Genomic DNA, 19629 nt, shown 5'->3' on the forward strand with positions numbered 1-19629 from the left:
GAGTCAATGGGAAGAGCCATGGCTGCTGAGGAAGGCCAGAGGGGGAGAGCAACTGCTTACCCTCAGCCAGACTGCGACTTCCACCGCTTCTACTCCAAGCTCTTCACCATCAGGGCGTCGGACGACGAGAATTTTAAAACCGAGGTCAACCTGGTGTTCGATCAGCTCATCTCGGAGAACTACCTCAGCGATCCCACCATCAGCCGCGAGGTAAGGAGCAGGCGTGGGGACAGAGCCCTCCAGCCTCTGGTCTGGCATGGGTCACCAGTCACTCCCAGCCAGAGCCACGAAATAACAGTCAAGCTGCCACCCCCCCCCGCCCCCTTCACTGCAGCTCGTTTCATCTGGGAGGTGACTGTTCGAATTTAGTTGTATTATGGTTCCTGGGGTGCGGTGGTAATGACCCTGCCTCTGGACCAGGAGGCCTGGGTTCAAGTCCCGCCTGCTGCAGATATGTGTAATAACATCTCTGAACAGGTCGATTAGAAAAAAAATGTTAAATAATTTTCAAAGAAAGTATTGCCCCACTGAAAGATCCCCCTCCCTGCTTGCTATATTTTAAAAGGGCACAATCTTTTAATCCTCTCCCACTTCAAACACAAGTTTCTCGTACTGTTGAAACTGGACTTTTTTTTGCTGAGCTCATTGCCCAACAACTTGGTTGAATCAGCCACACTTATTCACAGTGACTACTTTTTTAAAAGAATACTTCTTCTGTGGTAAAGCCCTTTGGAATATCTGGAGGCACTATACAAACACCATTTTGTCTTTGACAGTGAGTATTGTTAGAATAATTTGGATGTTGAGACGATCAAGGCAACTTGTTCATCATCCACTGTCTGTGAGCACATGCATTTTAAAACAAGGTCTGCTTGGTAATTATGAATGGTTGTTATGGACCAGACCAAGACCTCTCAAAATATATTAAGAGGATAGCCTAGACCCTAGCTTTTTTCTAGTTTTAAATGTAACTGAAAGGCGTTGCATTCCAGATGCAATTCAATTGGTTAAACAAGTCGACTTTTAGCAAAACACAGTTTATTTTTAACTACAGTTAAAATACAGACGAAATAAAAATAAAAGAATTGGCTTAACAGTAACTATCAACATGCTTAACAAAATAATATATATATTAACTATGACTAATTAACTGTTCCAATCTAGTAACACCCCATAAACATTCCCTTGGCAAAGGCAAATTTAGCAAAATAGATTGACTCACATGCAGCAGGAAGAGAGCCCCAGCCTATAACTGTAACAGATAGAGGAATAAGAGCTTCTACATCCAGCTTCAAGACCCAAGCCATGCAGAAAGTTAAAACTAAAAATCCTTGTTCTCTGAGAACTTGACCCCACTTATTCAGGCTGCTTCTATTGATCCAACTTTAAAAAATAACCCCAGGCCTCACAATCTGTTTACTTTATTGGCTTTGAGAAGACTGCTTGACACCTCTGACTCAACCTTTCTTCATTGAAAAAAACCCAGGACAAAATACACCTCTTAAAGCCATAGTATTGTCACAGGGTTCCTTGGTAAATATTTACTCTGCCTTCCCAAACTTCCAAGATCACTACCAGTACTACCAACCTCACACCAGTAATAAATTGGAGAGTAACCTTTTGAGTTCCCAGGTTGTGGTTCAGCACTGCACTGTGCAGCACAAAGTAACTCCTTGCTAATTTTGTTTTTACACATTTGGAAAACAACTGGCTGGGTGGCCTACTCCTGTTCTTAAGTCTTGTGTCACACAGTGAAGCTTCTGTTCCTGTGCCAAAAACATTGTCAACTTGCCTGTGGTTCCGTGAATGAAAGAACTGAAGAATGATAAGTTGCACAATTTATTTGAAGGCAAGCAACACCCAAGCAGTTGTACCTCAGCATTTTTAAGGTGTAGAAGTAATGAATTGTGCAACTCATTTTGAATTTTGGAGCTGGTTAGATGGATCAATCTGAACTTTTCTACTCCTGCATAGATTTAGGACATTGTATTTCTCGACATAACAAATTCAGTTTCACAACATAACAATTACGTAGCGCTTTTAACATACTAAATTGTCTTGCAGCACTGTGATTCGTTGAATGTGAAGTGATTCACATGCTTACAAAATGCAAGCATGTTCATCTTTTCTATGTTTCTTAGAAAAGATAGGGACAAAATAGCAAGGAGTCATAGCTATACATCATGCATGTCATATTCTTATTCTCCTCTGTTATTGACTTCTTTAATACAACAGTTAATGTTGTATTAATGATTCTTAAAAGGGATCTCAGTTATTTGGTTAGAAATGGGATTGAAGGTTCTAGGGAGGTAAGTGAGTTAATCTCAGATGGATCAATAAGAGGCAAGTTCTGTAGAACAGCCATAATCTGGGGAAAGTCTTGAAATTTTTATTCTGCCCACTGCTGTCAGAAAAATAAAATGGGAGGTAATGACAATGCAATTTGCAGGAAATAATTTTGCCAGGCCCAGTGGACATGACCTATGCCTCACTTTGTGTTCTGAATTTCAAAATAATGGTGTCCATTTAAATGTGTTTCTAATTTTAAGCTGCACAGAAGAACTGATTATAAATATTCCAATGTCTTCATTTTTTTTTCAAAAAAGCAGTTCCATTGATCTAGCACAATGGAAAAACATTGCAGGAAATGTCCAGTGATTTCTAACACTTCAAGATTGTATTCAAGCAATAATTGTACCAAGTCTTTGGTAAGCTTTGTGGAGTTGAACTGTTATATTTATGTATCTGTCTACAGGAGAACTTTCAAAAGAATGTGACTGGGATAGAAGAACTAGTTTTTGTTTGACTGGATTGTTGTCTAGCTGCAGTGCTTTCATTGGATTCTTCACTTGATTATGTAGTTCTGACAGGCTTTCTTTTCTAGTGTGCTAATTTGATACATCTTGTAGTTTTTTTTGCATTAAAGTTCTTCTTCTGGTAGTCCATAGAAATGAGGGAAATACTTGCTATGGAGTGCAGTCTGCGGCTACCACATGGTTCTGATGGACCATGAGACCCTGTTGCTCTTAATGCCTGCAGTAAATGTATTGAAAGTATTTGTGGGTTAACAATCAACTACTTTGACTACAGCATGAACACAACCTCCATGGCCATCAAGTACTGGAACTGGACCTGAACACAGAGCTTTTAGCTTATAGATAGGAACACTGACTACTGGGTTATAGGACTTTCTCATATTAATGATCCCTGTTTCAGGAACTGTTGCCACAATCACATGAAGTACCTGGTTAATTTTGCTATTTAAAAGTGACCGCTGCAACCAAAACATTCACTGAAAATCCTCACGATAAATCTTGAAGCAGTGTTTCTTTTTGATTTTTTAAAAAAAAAATCCATAATTCGTTGATTGCTACCGGTTTGCAAGGGTTATATGAGGAACCTCAAAATGGTGACAAAGAAGAAAATTAATTTCCCAAAGATCAAAAGGCTCTGAGATGCCTTTTACCTGTTATCTGGTCCAGGAGAGGATGACAGCAGAGTTAAACATATTACCTCATGAATTTATCACTGGTGTTCCAACAGCTTGGTCAGTATAAAGTGTAGTTTATTTTATGAAAGTACTGCTTATACAACATAAACAATTGGAAATTACTGCACGCCTACTCAAACAGTTTCCTGATAGTGTTCTGTTTTCTTTAAATGAAAGTGTTTGGATGAAGACATCACTGTCGAGGATGATATTTGTTTCCTACCTGTGACTGCTCTGGGAAATTTTGAGACAACTGTGGAGGACAGTTAAGAGTCGCTCACACTTAAAGTACATAAGTACCAGTATAGGTGAGGATGGACAGGTCTCCTTCCCTGCTAGAGATGAACCGGTTAGGTTTTAATGGCGATGCCACAGTGTGGTCGCCTATACTGGCACAGAATTTTTATTTTTAGATTTTTCAAACTGAATTCAAATTCTTGGACTCCCATTGCCTGGAATATTAGCCTGAGCCTTAAAATTACTAGTCCATTAGAGGGATTGCCCAACAAACAAATGCTACAATGCCTAGTGCAGATGTAATGTACCACTTAATGAATGTGCCAGAGCTTCATTTGACTTTTCTCTGATTTGGCAATCACTGCAGTTTTCCTTCATGTATGATCTCAAGATATAAATTGTGTGTTTTCTTTTCTCTTTAGGCAAGTTGTTGCCAACCAGCTGTGCTGGATTTTAGAGCTCACTATTATCTCAAAGAAGGGTGATGGGATGCTGGAGGTTAGTAATTGGAAGTGTGTTGATGAGAAACAGGGAGACTCGCCGCTTATCACTTTAGTCTATCAGAGTTTCTTAATACATATGAGGGTCTGTAGCAATTAACTCCTTGCAGATGTTGCCCTCCCCTCGCTCATACTCATCACTTTCTAGGGTCTTTAGGGGAGTGTAGTTTGTTTGCCTAATCTGGTTGGTGGCATGTCTTGATGGGAAATATGTGGATGTAGTTAGATTGCATAATATTGGAATGTACACAATTAACAGGCTTGGTTGGTATTTCAGTCAATTAGAACACTAGTGAAAAACTGAACCCTGCTGCACAATATCTTTCTTGGATTTTTTTTCAACCTGACCATAGAGACCATCATCACCATTTCTTTTTTATTGGAGATGGTTGCGGTCACCGGTACATCACCCAGTGAAACATCCCTAACACAATCAGATTCTACCAGAGTCTAGCAGTCACTTCTTCGCAGCATTCACGGGATGTAGGCATTGCTGACAGGGCCGGTATTTTTTTTTTTGCTGATCCCTACTTTCCCTTGAGAAGTTAGTGATAAGCTCCTTTCTTGAACCACTGCAGTATGCATGATTAAGCTACTTGCACAGCAGCTTTTGAACGGTAGATCCAAAATCATGATCCATTGGTGAAGGAAGTGATACAGTTCCAAGTCAGGATGGTGTTGTTTCCATGCATCTACTGCCTTTCTCCTTCTAGATGGAAGAGATCAAGGGTGTGCAAAGTGATGTCATACAGTCACAGAGCTGTACAGCATGGAAACAGACACTTTGGTCTAGCTCATCCATGCCTTTATTCTAAATAAATCTTGTCCCATTTGCCAGCGTTTGGCCCATATCCCTTTTAAACCCTTCCTATTCATATACCCATCCAGATGTCTTTTAAATGTTGTAATTGTACCAGTCTCTACCACTTCCTCCAGCAGCTCATTCCATACACGCTCACACTCTGCATGAAAAAGTTGCCCCTTAGATCCCTTTTAAAGCTTTCCCCTCTCACCTTAAACCTATGTCCTCTTGTTTTGGACTCCCACACTCTCGGAAAAAGACCTTATCTGTTCACCCTATCCATGCCCCTCGTGACTTTATAAACCTCTGTAAGGTCACCCCTCAGCCTCTGATGCTTCAGGGAAAATAGCCCTGGCCTATTCAGCCTCTCCTTACAGGTCAAACTCTCCAACCCTGGCAACATCCTTATAAATCTTTTCTGAACCATTTCTAGATATACAACTTCCTTCCTATAGCAGGCAGCCCAGAATTGCATGCAGTATTCCATTAGTGGCCTAACCAATGTCTTGTACAGCTGCAACATGACCTCCCAACTTCTACACTCAATGCACTGACCAATAAAGATAAGCATACCAAACACCTTCTTCATTGTCCTATCTACCTGTGACTCTACTTTCAAGGAATTATGAACCTGCACTCCAAGGTCTCTTTGTTCAGCAACACTCCCCAGAACCTTACCATTAGATGTATAATTCCTGCCTTGATTTGCCTTACCAAAATGCAGCACCTCACATTTATCTAAATTAAACTGCATCTGCCACTCCTCAGCCCATTGGCCCATCTGATCCAGGTCCTGCTGTACTCTGAGGTGACCTTCTTCGCTGTCCACTACACCTCCAATTTTGGTGTCATCTGCAAACTTACTAACCATACCTCTTATGTTCACATCCAAATCATTTATATAAAAGACAAAAAGCAGTGGACGCAGCACCGATCCTTATGGCGCACCGCTGGTTACAGGCCTTCAGTCTGAAAAGCAACTCTCCACCACCAAAGAAGTCTTAACAAGTTGCTGCAGTTCACCTTGTATATGGTAGATGCTGTAAGATACAGTGCATCAATGGAGACAGAATTACAATGAAGGTGGTAGATGGGGTGCCAATCAACCGGGCTGCTTTGTCCTGGAACTTGTCGGGTTCTTGAGTGTTGCTGGTGTTGCACTCATCTGCGTAAGAGGAGAGTATTCCATGACACTCTTGACTTGTACCTTGTAAATGGTGACCTCTGACTTGCTCTTCTCACTCAGTACTTATATGGCTGATCCAGTGAGTTTTATGGTCAGTGGTAACTTCCAGACTGGTGGTGCAAAATGGTAATACCATTGGATGTCAAAGGCAAGTGGCTAGACTCTCGTTTGTTGGAGATAGTGTGACTTTCATCTTGGCCCAACTGTGAGCTGTAACTTCGATACAGCATGATAATATAACCAATTCCAAATGGTTTTAAGCCCAATTGTTCAACTGAGATTTTTAGGTATCCCAATTTACTACTATTCTAATCCCAAATGACTTTAAGGATGGGTATAGACATTGTCCAGTAGTCACTACTTTCTGTATGACATAAATTAGCTTTAAAATAAGGTTATCATTATTTCTGGATGTGCTAATTTGTGCCGTCCTCATATTTTGCCTAACAGGAAGCCTTATTTAAATTTTACCAAGTCAGTGCAGTGCCAAGACTTATGTAGTTTATCATATTGTCCCATACTTGCTGGCTTATAAAATTAGTTTGTCTTGCAACTGCACAAACAAAATCTCATTCTTTGGAGAATAACAGCTGGTATTTGCATAACATTAGTGCAGTATACATGTGGCTTTGTGAATATATTTTCAAACAAAAAAGAAACCTTTTGTCTAGTAATTCCTACGTGTCAGTTGCAGTTAATTATCACCAGTTGAGGACTGACTGGCAAATCTGGCTTTATTTATTTTAATTTCTCCAATTTTACCCCTCCACCTTGGTGCTCCTGAATCTGCTTTTGTGTCTTCAGATGTGGACAGTTTGATTTTTAAGGATTCCAGACAACACTTAATATTAGCAGGAGAAGCATTAAAATTGAAGTCACAATTGTAGTTCTTATCCCTTTGTGCTGCCTGTGCTATCCTTCTATCCCCTGACTATGCCTTCAATTTCTGGCCTTTCTGTTTAACTTCTGCCATACTTTTGCTTTAGCTAAAGGCGATATCTTTCTTCCATAGTCCTGATAAACAGATGGTGGCAAGCTGGGTGATTGCACAGAGGGAAGCTTCCAGATTAGCATCTGATTCAAGGCTTCTTATTATTCGCTCTGATGCACATCAACGCTGAGGTTTTACCATGCAGCCAGTGTGATATCATTAAAAATATCTGTGAAATTTTAAAGATAAACAGTTTTAGTTTATTCTTGCTCCTCTTCCTTTTACATCCTTTAAGAACATTGCAGTCAATTCCTCAATATTTCAAAAATCTATTTTATCTCTTCTTTAAATAATTTTATATCTAGCCTTCACAACTGTCTAGGGTGGATAATTCAAGACATTCACCACTCCATGAGAAAAGAGATACCTTTCCATCTCAGTTTTAAATGAGTGCCACTTATTCTGTAACTATGTCCCCTGTTTGAGACTCCCTTACCAGTGGAAGCAGCTTCTCAACATCTAGCCCGTCAAGCCCCCTCAGAATCTTGTATATTTCAATAAGGTATCCCCTCATGGTTCTAAACTTTAATGAATAAAAGTTTAATCTGTTTAGCCATTCTCAATAAAATGCTAGGAAGCAGCCTAATGAATCTCTTTTGAACTCCTGCCGGTCTAAATATATTCTTTCTTAAATATGGGGATCAAAATTGTACACTACTCCAGGTGCTGCCTCACCAACACCATGTATGATTTAGACTGCAAAAATACGCTGTAAATGATCAAATACAGTAATCTGACCATCAACAGCATCGAGCATGCTTTACATAAAAGAGGGATAAGGCTGTTACAGTCCAGGTAACGCTACCTACTTTGGGTTTTCCTTTTAGTTGTTTCTATCCTGTAATGATTGCTTGAATGGCCTAATTTGTTTTTGGAAAGGATATTTAATTTTCACTTTGTTGGTATGTGCTATAGCAGTTTTAAAAAGAAACATTTTTGTTTTAACATTCAATGTTTTTTTTCATGTCACATACTTTCCTCAGAGGTCAAAAATCACATGACACCAGGTTGTAGCCCAACAGGTTTATTTGAAAATGCAAGCTTTTGGAACTTGTGTTTTCAAGTAAACCTGTTTGACTATAACCTGGTGTCGTGTGATTTTTGACTTTGTCTACCCCAGTCCAACACCGGCACCTCCATATCATGGTTTCCTCAGAGAGAGAGAGCGCGTTGGAGACCAATTTGTGGGAATTAGCCAAAATCATGATACCTCCAGTGGTCTGTGCTCAGCATCTTCTACATAAATGTCCACCAGTGTTCAGATTTTTCGTGGAAGCCTTAGAGAGGTCCCCAGCATTGCAGATACCAGTCTTCAGCCAATTTGATTTATTCTGTGCAATGTCAAGAAATCATTGAAGGCACTGGATACTGCAAAAGCAATGGTTCCTGACAACATTTTGCAATAGGACTTGTGATCCAGAACTTGCCACATCCCTAGCCAAGCTGTTTCAGTACAGGTACCGAACGCTGACACCTGACAACGTGGAATGTTGCCCCAGTATGTCCTGTACACAAAAAGCAGGACAAATCCAACCTGGCCAGCTACCATTCCATCAGTCTACTCTCGATCATCAGTAAAGTGATGAAAGGTGCCATCAACAGTGCTGTCAAACAACACCTGCTCAGCAATAACCTGCTTACTAATGCCCATTGCATGCCGCGCAAATGAAAGATAATGGTCACCTCCAGAAGAGAAACCTTCCTTCACTGTTGCTGGGTCAAAAACATTGAACTCCCTCCCTAATAACATTGTGGGCCTACTGCAGTGGTTCAAGAAGGCAGCTCACCACCAGCTTCCCAAAGGCAATTAAGGACAGACTGTAAATGCTGCTGAGCCAGCAACACCCACATTATATGAGTGAATTTAAAAATAAATCCCTGTATGCTTGATGAAAATAATTACACCAAGACTGAGGGTGAGGTGCAGATAGGACAAGATGAGACAATTAGAAATTTGCAGTGATGGGAGAAGGTCACATACATTACTGCAAAAATGTTCAACAAATAACTGCCTGAATTTCTATTGCACTTTCATGCAGAAAAATGATCCAAGTGCTTTAAAAAAGCAAAAACAAACACTTAGTTCAGCTAAAGAGCAAGATGCTAAGATATTAATATTAGGAAACTAAGCAGCAATGCAGCACTCCCAAATGACAAAGCTCATGAATGTATTGTTGACTTTGAGAGCTACTGAGTATAATTTCTCAGACAATCACAAGAGCCTTGTCATTGGGAGTGCTGCTTCAGCCATTATTCCACATTAAAAGTGTGATATAAACACAGGTAGGTGTCATTGCTGTTTTACTTTGTCTCATTGCAGTGTTAGTAAAAGATCAAATACAATGTTTTGTTGGGTCTCATTCTGTACTACCTGTACCTGACTTCAGTCTGGTATTATCAGTTCCAACAAGCATAATGAGATCCCACAGAGATTCATTGGAAAGTTAGAGTCTAGCCCAGTGTCCAGTCAGTGGAATGTGTGTATGCCTTAGGGAAGAGGGGTGCACTGTAGGGAGCAGGCATACAAAGGAAATATGTTGTACTTGCTCAGTCTGGCTTACATGTGACTCTAGACTCACAGCAATGTGCTTGTCCCTTAACTGTCCTCTGAAAATGACCTAGCAAGACACTCAGTTCAAGGGGCAACTAGAGATGGGATATAAATGCTGACCCAGTCAACAATGCCAACAACCCTGAATGAAAAAGTCAAAAATGTGTGGCCACTCAACCTGCCTTTGGTGATGATCACCCTGGTATGATTGAACTGTTTATGGTGCTGCTGTTCAGGACTATTTCTGCTTCCCTCTATGTCAGGTCCAAACTCCATAGTCTGGTGCCACTTACATTTTAGCTACAGCTTCAGTGTGAAGCAAAACTATGATCAGATACAATAGAATGTGAATCTACAGCCTGCCATGCAAATGCAACACACTGGTACTCTTGCATCTTCCTTATTTATTTCTGGCAGCCATGAAGTAAGAGCAGATACTGCATCACTAATAAGTTGAGAATTATGGAAGATCCATTACAGACTGTCTAGCGTATTGGTTTTCAAATTAGTTTCTGGCATCTCTGAATGTTTCGTAGGGTCACCAGATTTGGATTTGAAAATATTGCATGTGGGGAACGCTGCATCTTGTAAATCAGCGTTCTACATTTTTCTACACTTATTAACTCATTTCTTGAGTCTGTTATCACAAGATGATTTAAATAATAAAAATATTTTCTGCCCTGTTAATGTAATTTCCCTTTGAGCAATTGCCTTTCAATAATGTGTCAGGAATTGGGGGTCTTTCTCATTGTGTAAAACAAGTGTAAAGTGAAATCAAAATAGCTGTGTCAGGCTCCTGTTCTCTCTAGTTCTCCATGTAAGAGTTTGATGCATTTTCCATGACGACAAAAAAAAATTGATCTCGTTCTATTCTATTGTTGCATATCCCAACTAAACCATAGGAAGTTTTAGGTCTCTTTAATAAAGGTAAAGTCGCCATTGTTCCAGGAAGCCCCATGGTGAGTTTAACTTGTGGATCACCACTCCTCAAGTGAGAGGAGACAGCTTTTAACGGTAACCTTAGCTGGTGCAGGAATTGAACCCATGCTATTGGCATTACTCTTCATTGCAAACCAACCATTCAATCTACTAAGCTAACTGACCTACAGTCACTATCATATAATAACACATAATTAAAACATAACATTAATATAAGAAATTGTTATTAATAATACTAACATAGTAATACAGTGCTGAAATCTAATGCTCATGGATTAATAACTGCCTGCCTATCAAACTCACTGGCCAGTGTCATGGAAGTCATGTTAGCATGGTATTTCAGCTATGCTGAATGGAGGTCAACATCTTAGTTATAAGAGGAGGATTATTATTAGGACTATTCAACAATATAAGTGACAATGACATAATGCAGAGATCTTGTTTCACACAACGCTAGGGCTTCACTTGGAATGTTTTCACTTAGATTTCATTAAAGGGAATGGTAAACAAGTTAAATCTTTATTTGTCCTTTCAACTGTGGAAATAATCTAGGTACAGTTATAAATGTTGGATTTGTACCTGAAATGAGTGTTTTGCATGAACAGCAGAAGAGTTTAGTGCTGATGATCTCGCATCTGCCACTGGAGGTGCAGTGAAGGGAGTCATTTGAGGCATCCATTCTGCACTTTTACCAAAACAGAAAGAGGAGTGCTTTTATTCCAAGCCTGTCTCAGACACCTTAAAACAATAACACCCCCAATGGCACTGTGGGTGTACTCATACCATGTGAAATCTTCAATAAAGCAACTCATCACCACCTTCTCAAAGACCAGTTAGGGCTGGGTAATAAATACTGACCTTGCTGGTAATGTCTGTGTCCTGTGAAACGATAAAACAACTGTAAAATCAAACACGGTGAAAAAAGATTGCTGCCAGCAGTGCTGTTGTGGTGTTGATTTGAGAGCATCGTGCAAGAAAGACGACTTTAAAATGCAGTGGCTTGGGTCTGATATTTTCTCCCTTTATCATCTTGATGGCAGTACACTAACTAAACTGGTGATATCACTGAATAAAAAGAACTATTGCATTAAAAAAAAACTTCATATCTATTTCTGGTCCTCATCTATTATTAAGGGCACTTCTATATTTAACTGGGTTTTGAGAGAGCAATGCTAGTCCTTCATTTGTGAGTCACTGTCCTTCCCTATCCATGGCTAGTATGTCACTATAGACTGGTCAGAGGTCTTTTAGAAAATGTAAATCCATTCGTCTAAACACATACATCCTAATAGTGCATGAACATATAAATTGTCTGGTCTACAGAGGCATGTACTGTACAGAGTTTGTGAATATATACTGTCCAGTGCCTCTGTTCTGGTGCAGGTCAATTGGAGGATGCCAGATTAGAAAGTGGAGAGTTAACTTCTGTTTCCAGATCTTAATTTTTTAAATTAACATCCTCTAATTGCCCTACACTAAGCCAGTGGAAGCTCTTATTGGCATATTTCTCTTCTGCTGTAATGGAAAGTCAATATTTCCTGTATTTAAAATAAAACACTGGCCTGGAGAGGACATGCATGGTGATGCAAGCCTGCACCCCAGCATAAGAACACTGAGGCACCAAATGAATTCAGGGCAATTAGCAGGTTATGTAGGGGGACAGGGAATCAGTGGTAGATCTGGAGACTGAGCAGAAAGTGGCTTGTCACTGTTCCTGGCTAAATAGAAGCAAGTTAATTGTAAATGTCATTGCACTACAAGAGCTGCAAAGTTAAAGGAAGTAATTAAGAGGATTACTTCTGCGAATATTTAAGACACAACTTGATATGGAAGAGTAAAAATCAGAAAATTGCAATTAAGTTATGACATGGGAACATGGATACAAGGTGTTGAAAGGCAAATGATGCAAATCATCTCAATGTGATGCCAACAAAATGTAACCTAAAGGTGCAAGAAATTTTTCACTGCAAGCCTAATACACAAGGTGGATTGTTTAATCAGGTCTTATCTACATTGTGGTAGGTTTCTGAATCTTTTATCAGTGTAAATTATAAATCATCCTTCAACCATGAGAATGAAGAATTGAAAGCTTCATTAGATGAAGGATAAACTTTGAGAAGTCTCAGTGGTCTTACCTTTCTCATGTCTTGATTGCAGCATGTATGTTCTTTACTTGTCCAAGCCTGTCGACTTGTCCAGTTGAACCAGGAACACCTAGTAAACAAAATGTGTCAACTCATCCACCATTTGCTTAACCGCTTACAGGTGGGTACCTGAAAAAAAGCTCTGCTAATTATAATCCTGTTTTTTTGCATTTAACTGGCTTATAATTCCCTGCCAACTACTCTCTTTTCAAACATGTATTCTCCAATACATTGAACTAACTGAAGACAAATTTTAAAATCTATTTGTTTCATTAGAAATCTAGTAAATGCCCGTATTATTCAGTGAATAGTAGCGAATGGAATGGTTATAATTATCCAAGGTTGTGAAGCAATATGTTTGGCTCTTGTTGTCAGTGATAGTGTCCCTACCACTGTGCCAGGAGGTCCAGATTCAAGTCCCAGCTGTGCCAGAGAGCTGTCACAACATTCCTGAACAGGTTGATTTAAAAAAAAACCCTTAACTAACTGAGTGGCAGAACAAGCTCAAGGAGCTAAATAGTCGAGTCCTTTTCCTGTGATAGGAAATGGAGTTAGAGTATCATGATGGGTTAGTTGGTAAGTAGATAGCATTGGGGAACTAAGCCATCTGACGAACAACATCATAGATTCAATCTCCTCTGTGGACTTGAATCGGCTAGAGTGATTGCAGAAGTTTAACATTAAAGTCTGAACTCAGAAGAAGAGGAAAAAGAAATTGCTGTTATGAGCCCTGGTGGAAAGTGTGTGAGGATGTTGAGTAGGACATGATGGGGCTTTGCTGTGGTGCCACTTGCCTTTCCCATCCCCAACAGATTGTGCTTGAAATATAGCCATTTGATAAAAGTATCTACTTAGCAGGATATCTGCAAAACCATATTCCAATGCTCAGAAGTACTTCAAATAGAAGTTATAAGGTTAGTTCTAAGATGAAAAATTTTAATATTGGAATCTGGGAACAACTATTACAACTAAACAAATAGGTTCCACTACTTTATCTTAATGCCACTTACCTGCTTTGATTCCATATTCTTTGAAATCCTGTTATGCTCCAGAATACTATTTGGAGCAGGATGGAACTGGAACAAATCTTTATACATTTCATCAGCACTTACTTATAGAACTACACATTACCCTGACCCAATAACCAATGTTTTGGCAAGTGAATCCTAGTCAATGATAATAATTACAGGTGTGTTATGAAGAAAAGGCATGAAAGTGGAGTTCGGGATTACCAGATCAGCCATGATGGCCTACTTCTGCTCCTACATCTTATGATCTAAATTACATAAATAATGTAGCCCTTGCCTAATAAAATATCTCTCAGTCTCAATTTTGAATTTTAATTGACCACTTGCTCTAATATCTATATTGGGAATGAGTTTCAGATTTCCATTACATTTTATGTGAATAAGTGTTTCCTGACTTTATCCCTGAATGATCTAGCTCTAATTTTCCAATTTTGAGGTTATGCTACCTCCTTCTGGATTCCCTAAGGAGAGGAAATAATTCCTCTCTATATACCCTATTGAGTCATCTTAAGAGCTCCAATTAGATTACTCATGAATCTTCTACACTAAAGGGTTTCAAGCCTAATCTTTGCAGCCTGTCTTCCTTACTTAACCTCTGTTCACATGGTATTATTGTTGTGAAACTGAGCAGTGTTCCTTCTAAGATCAGTATGTCCTTCCTGATGCATGGTGCCCAAAACTGAACTCAGTACTTCAGAACTTCATACAACTGTAGTATTGTAGCTTTCTCTATGTACTCCAGTCCTGTTGCGATTGTACCTGTCCAGTAGCCGTTAGTGATTTCTGAACACTGATCCCTAAACCTCTGAGCTACTCCATGGTTTCTGGTTGCTTACAGTATAGAAAATACTGAGATCTATTTTTCCAAAGAAAGTGACCTCACATTTCCCTTCATTAAGCTCCATCTGTCACAGCCTATCCACTCATTTAATCTGTCAATTAATCTTACTGCTTTATCTTCATTCTTTACTGTGCCACCTCACTTGGTATTGTTAGCAAACTTAGATGGACAGTTCTCTATTTCTTTTATTTAAGTCACTGATAAATACAGTGACAAGCTGAGGCCCCAGTACAGCACGCTGGGGGATATCAGTCATATCCTGTCAATTGGAGTACATACTCATTATCCCTTCTCTCTGTTTCCTGACTCGTAAGCAATTCTCCAACTTTGTCAAGAAGTTGGCTCCAAAGCTGCACACTTTCATTTGTGTGAGCGTCTCTTGTTTAGATTCTTATCAATCGCTTCTGGAGCTCAATATAAAATAATCGTGGACACTCCCTTATAAGCCTTGTTAGCAAACTAATCAAAACGAATTAACTAACCTAGTTCGCTATTTATTTACATTGAAATAATCCTCCACAAATCACTAGAGTTTTCTCTGATCAGTTCGTCTTCATCCAAGTGATAAGGATAACTGGAGAACAGCAGTCAGGAAGGACATCTCCCCACAGGGGAGATCCATAGGCTTTTTGTTTGCTTGAATTGGCTGTTGTGACATTGAATGTTCTAACTATACGAGGGCAGTGCAAAATATTCCCTACTAGCTTGTGAAAGGAAAGTAGAGAAATATTTTAAGACTTCTCTTTTTAAAGGTACAGAGTGAAGATTACATGACTCGTTCTTCTAGAGAGCCACTGTTAGCAATGGGTGGCCAGCTGGTCTGTTTTCAGTGGAGTTCTGTGAGGGAGGAATGTTGGTTGAGACATTTGGAGAATTCATTTGTTTTGTTGCGTCCCAAGGTGACAGTGGATGAACAGAGTTTGGACCTTCTACTCTCCTACTGCATCCGAGCACTGCAGCAGTGCAACTGCTGGACTCATGTGGAAATATTGCAGGCAGTGGCTGCTCTTGTCTACAGTAATGGGCCACGATGCCAAAAGGTACGTTTTGTTTTCTTATTTTTTCAAAAGGGAAATGTTGTGTTGCAGGCCATCTTGGCTGGTTATGACAATGTGGAACAGAGCCACGCAGACAGTGAAAAATGCAAATTTGATCTCTGGTCTGAGTCATAGAGTGATAGTGTTTTTAACAGCAAGGAAAGAGGCTCGTTGGTCATCTATCTATTCTAATCCCATTATCCAGCACAAGGCCTGTAACCTTTTACGCTGTGACATTCCAAGTGGCCATCTTAAAAACTTCCTAAATGTCTTGAGGATTTGTGCCTCCACCACCCTTTTAGGCAGTTTTCCTCTAAATTTTCTGATCTTTACTTTAAAACTCTGCCCCTGGTTATTGACCCATCTATGAAGGGGAAGGATTTCTCCCTGTCTGTGCCTGTCATAAATGTGTACACCTCAGTCAGGCCTTCTCTACTCTTAGAAAAGAACACCAGTCATCTAGTCTGTCTTCTCAGCTAAATTGCTCCAAACAAGGCAACATGCTGATGAATCTCCTTTGCAATCTCTCTAGTGGAAGCACAGACTTCCTATGTGAAAAAAGAACTAAATTACTGCGGATGCTGTGAATCCGAAACAAAGACAAAAATTGCTGGAAAAGCTCAGCAGGTTTGGCAGCATCTGTGGAGAGAAATCAGAGTTAATATTTCAGGTCGAATGACCCTTCCTCAAGGTCCTCGGGAAATGGAAAAATAAATTGGAAATGCTGAAAATCTGCAGTAAAACCAGAAAATTACAGAAATATCAAAATCTGAAGGAGTAAAAAAGGTCAGATCAGTGTTTCAGGCAGAGGCCTTTAATCTGAAATGGACCTAATTGTAGATAGCTATAAGTCTCCTGACATTGTCATATTGTATGAAGTGAAATAAGGTGGAACCTCTGTCTGCTGGTAGATTTCCATGGTGACATTGTTCCAAACTGTAGGGACGTTGCTGTCTAACTAAAAAGGACAGGTTCCTAGGTCTTTAGCACTGCGAAGGCAGCAGAAACTGGGAGCAGCATTCCTGTTGTCTGAAAGGGGAAACCATTTCAGATCAATCGGATTATTTTCACCATCCCACTTCTTCAGGGGAGAGAAATGTTGTGATATTGCAGATCTCCACATGCATTTTGTGGCTGGTCCCATAGGGGTGTGGCCTGATAGTACTCCCAAAGAAACCATGCAAATTCTCCAGGACACCTCCACTGCCCCCCCCGACCACCACCCCACACTACTGCCAGACCATAACAAGGGACAGGGCAAGATGTACTCTTGCTCCCAGCTTGGATTCTCTTCACAAACTAACGGGAGCAGGAACTTAGTGAAACTGGATTTTGCCCCAGATTCTGCCATGAGTCTTGGCATAGTCCTTTCCTCATACCCTTCAGGGAAGCTTCTTTCTACTGACACATCTGGCTAAAGTGACAACCTGACCTTATCCCTTGCAAACACTGACAGATCTACACTACTGCCTCTTTCCTGCGTTTCTGGTTTCATATGCAGTTTGAAGTGCGTTTTCTTTTTGTTTTTCAACATGACGTGGAGAGGCATGCAGTTCACTTGATTCAGTTCATTTGAGATGTGTTTTCATCCAGTTCCTTCCAGACCTGCTGGGGAAAGAAGGAATCTTACTTCAGCTTAGTGCACCAACCCAGCCAGATGTGGACCTGCGAAGGGCTGCGGTGTATTGCATGGCCAATCTCTGTCTTGGGTAAGCTTTCAATTATAATTTGGCACAGGTTTGTTCATAATTTAGCAAATATTGAAACTTCAATTTCCTCACTGATTGGTGTCATTTTAGGAAATGGGGAGATACGAGAGGGTTTAAGATTTAGAGGAGTTCATCTTCAAAGCCACCAACAAAACGTTTCCCTGGTAGGCTGGCAGTATGTGAATTAGTAGCAAGATGAAATAGCTTGTTCACTAATTGGAATGCACTGCTCTGTACTGTTAAAATGCAATATTCCATCTCATAGTTAAGTTGGAGAATTGTTTGATGACAAAAGAATTGTAGGTTTTACAGTTTCTGGGCATGACAATGCAATTTTGTCTTTTTCAATTAAATTATTAACTCACTTTTTATAATTCTCTTCATGGGATGTGGGTGTCGCTAATAAATGTAACAACAGTTTTGTTTGTTGTCCATCCCTAATCACATTTTGAACTGAATGACTTGTTAGGCCATTTCAGAGAACTGTTAAGAGTTGACTACGTTGCTGTGCATCTGGACTCTCATTTAGACTAAGGATTGTAGATTTCCTTCCTTAAAGAGCATTAGTGACAATGGGTGGGTTTTTGTGACATTGATGATAGTTTCACGTTGCCATGACTGAAACTAGTTTTCAGTTCCAGATTTCATGTGGACATCACTGACAAGGTCAGCATTAAGTGCCCGCCGCTAATTGGCCTTGGAAAGGTGTTGGTGAGCGGTAATCTTGAACTGCTGTCTATATAGTGTAGATACTCTGACAGTTTTTGTTTGGGAGGAACTTCCTGGGTTTTGACCCAGTGGTGATGAAGGCGTCTCGAAATATTTCCAAATCAAGATGGTATGAGATGTTTAGAAACAGCAGTTTTCCTGAGCACCTACTACTTTTGTCCTTCTGGGTGGCAGAGATCACTGATTTGGAAGGTGCTGTGAAAGAAGCCTTGGCAAGTTAGGCTGGGCGTCTGACAGACTGTTACAAACAATGACCAAGTCAAGGCAATGGTGGAAGGAGGTTTGACCGGTATGCTTTGTGTTGATCGGGGTTAGAAAATACGTTTATTGCGATCAATATTGATTTTTGTTCCTTAAACATTTTGTTGAGACCAGAGAGTGCTCACTCTCCTGTGACCACCATCATCTGACACACATTAGAAACACCTTTCAAGGCTGAGGGACCACAGGCCCTGGGGTTCATGGCAGCTGGCCATAGTAGCAAATCTGGCAGATTTATCTCTGGTGTCGTGCATTTGCACCCATGTTGTTGGTAGCACAAGCATAGTATAAAAATACGTTAAACCATTCTCCTACTTTAGGAAGGGCTGAATAAATTTACACTTTGTGGACTTCCATAGGTTTATTATAAACTGAGAATGTGTATCTGTGATAGATGTCAGCTTTGAACGATGTCAGCTGATAATGCAAATATTGCAGTAAAATTTTAAAGGATTATTTCAATTTCTTGCTGATAGTGTGCCTGGACAGCCATACTTGGACGAACAGTACAAAACTGTGGCTCTACAGACCTTTCTCATTGTGATGCGGAACCCAAGGACTCCTGATGTTGATGATGTCACCGTATGCAAGGTAAATAACAAAGGGTGATGGTACAATTATTTTTAATCACAATGCAAGTTTGGCTGCTGTTGCTAAGTAGCTAATTGCTGGGAAGTTCATTTAAATAACCAGGTCAAAAGTCACCAGGTTATTAGTCAGAGATAGTAGGAACTGCAGATGCTGGAGAATCTGAGACAACAAGGTGCAGGGCTGGATGAACACAGCAGGCCAAGCAGCATCATAGGAGCAGAAAGGCTGACGTTTCGGGCCTAGACCCTTCATCACGCACCTGAAGAAGGAGCGAGACTCTGAAAGCTTGGGTCTTCAAATAAACCTGTTGGACTAATAACTGGTGTTGTGTGATTGTTGATTTTAAATAACCAGAGTATCTTGCCCTTTATTTGTCTTTTCCTTTTCAGTAGAGTATTACCTGGCCATCAATTAGCACAACAGCAAAATTGTGGGGTCAAATCCTGCTTCAGACTCTTGAGCACATGATCCGAGCTGATAAACCCAGTACAGCTGCACTGTTTGGAGATGCTATCTGTCTGATGAATTGTTAAACAGAGACTTTGATTGACCTAAGATAACAAGATGTAGAGCTGGATGAACACAGCAGGCCA

The 19629-nt window shown here is 40.1% G+C and overlaps 1 protein-coding gene across 2 annotated transcripts in view; it reads left to right on the plus strand.

The window, feature by feature from the left end:
• heatr6 (HEAT repeat containing 6) overlaps nucleotides 1-19629 on the plus strand; it is a 57185-nt gene continuing 37556 nt past the window's right edge. Inside the window, exons 1-5 of one of the 2 annotated variants that reach the window (XM_020530646.2) lie at nucleotides 1-210; nucleotides 12854-12961; nucleotides 15609-15749; nucleotides 17340-17455; nucleotides 18922-19036. In XM_020530646.2, coding sequence (XP_020386235.2) covers nucleotides 7-210; nucleotides 12854-12961; nucleotides 15609-15749; nucleotides 17340-17455; nucleotides 18922-19036 — 684 coding nt within the window. In that variant the 5' untranslated portion in view covers nucleotides 1-6. The remainder of the gene's footprint in view (nucleotides 211-12853; nucleotides 12962-15608; nucleotides 15750-17339; nucleotides 17456-18921; nucleotides 19037-19629) is intronic. The other variant, XM_048612741.1, reaches the window with a different exon arrangement.

This window comes from Rhincodon typus, chromosome 26 (genome assembly GCF_021869965.1).
Source record: "Rhincodon typus isolate 14 chromosome 26, sRhiTyp1.1, whole genome shotgun sequence".
NCBI lineage: Eukaryota > Metazoa > Chordata > Chondrichthyes > Orectolobiformes > Rhincodontidae > Rhincodon > Rhincodon typus.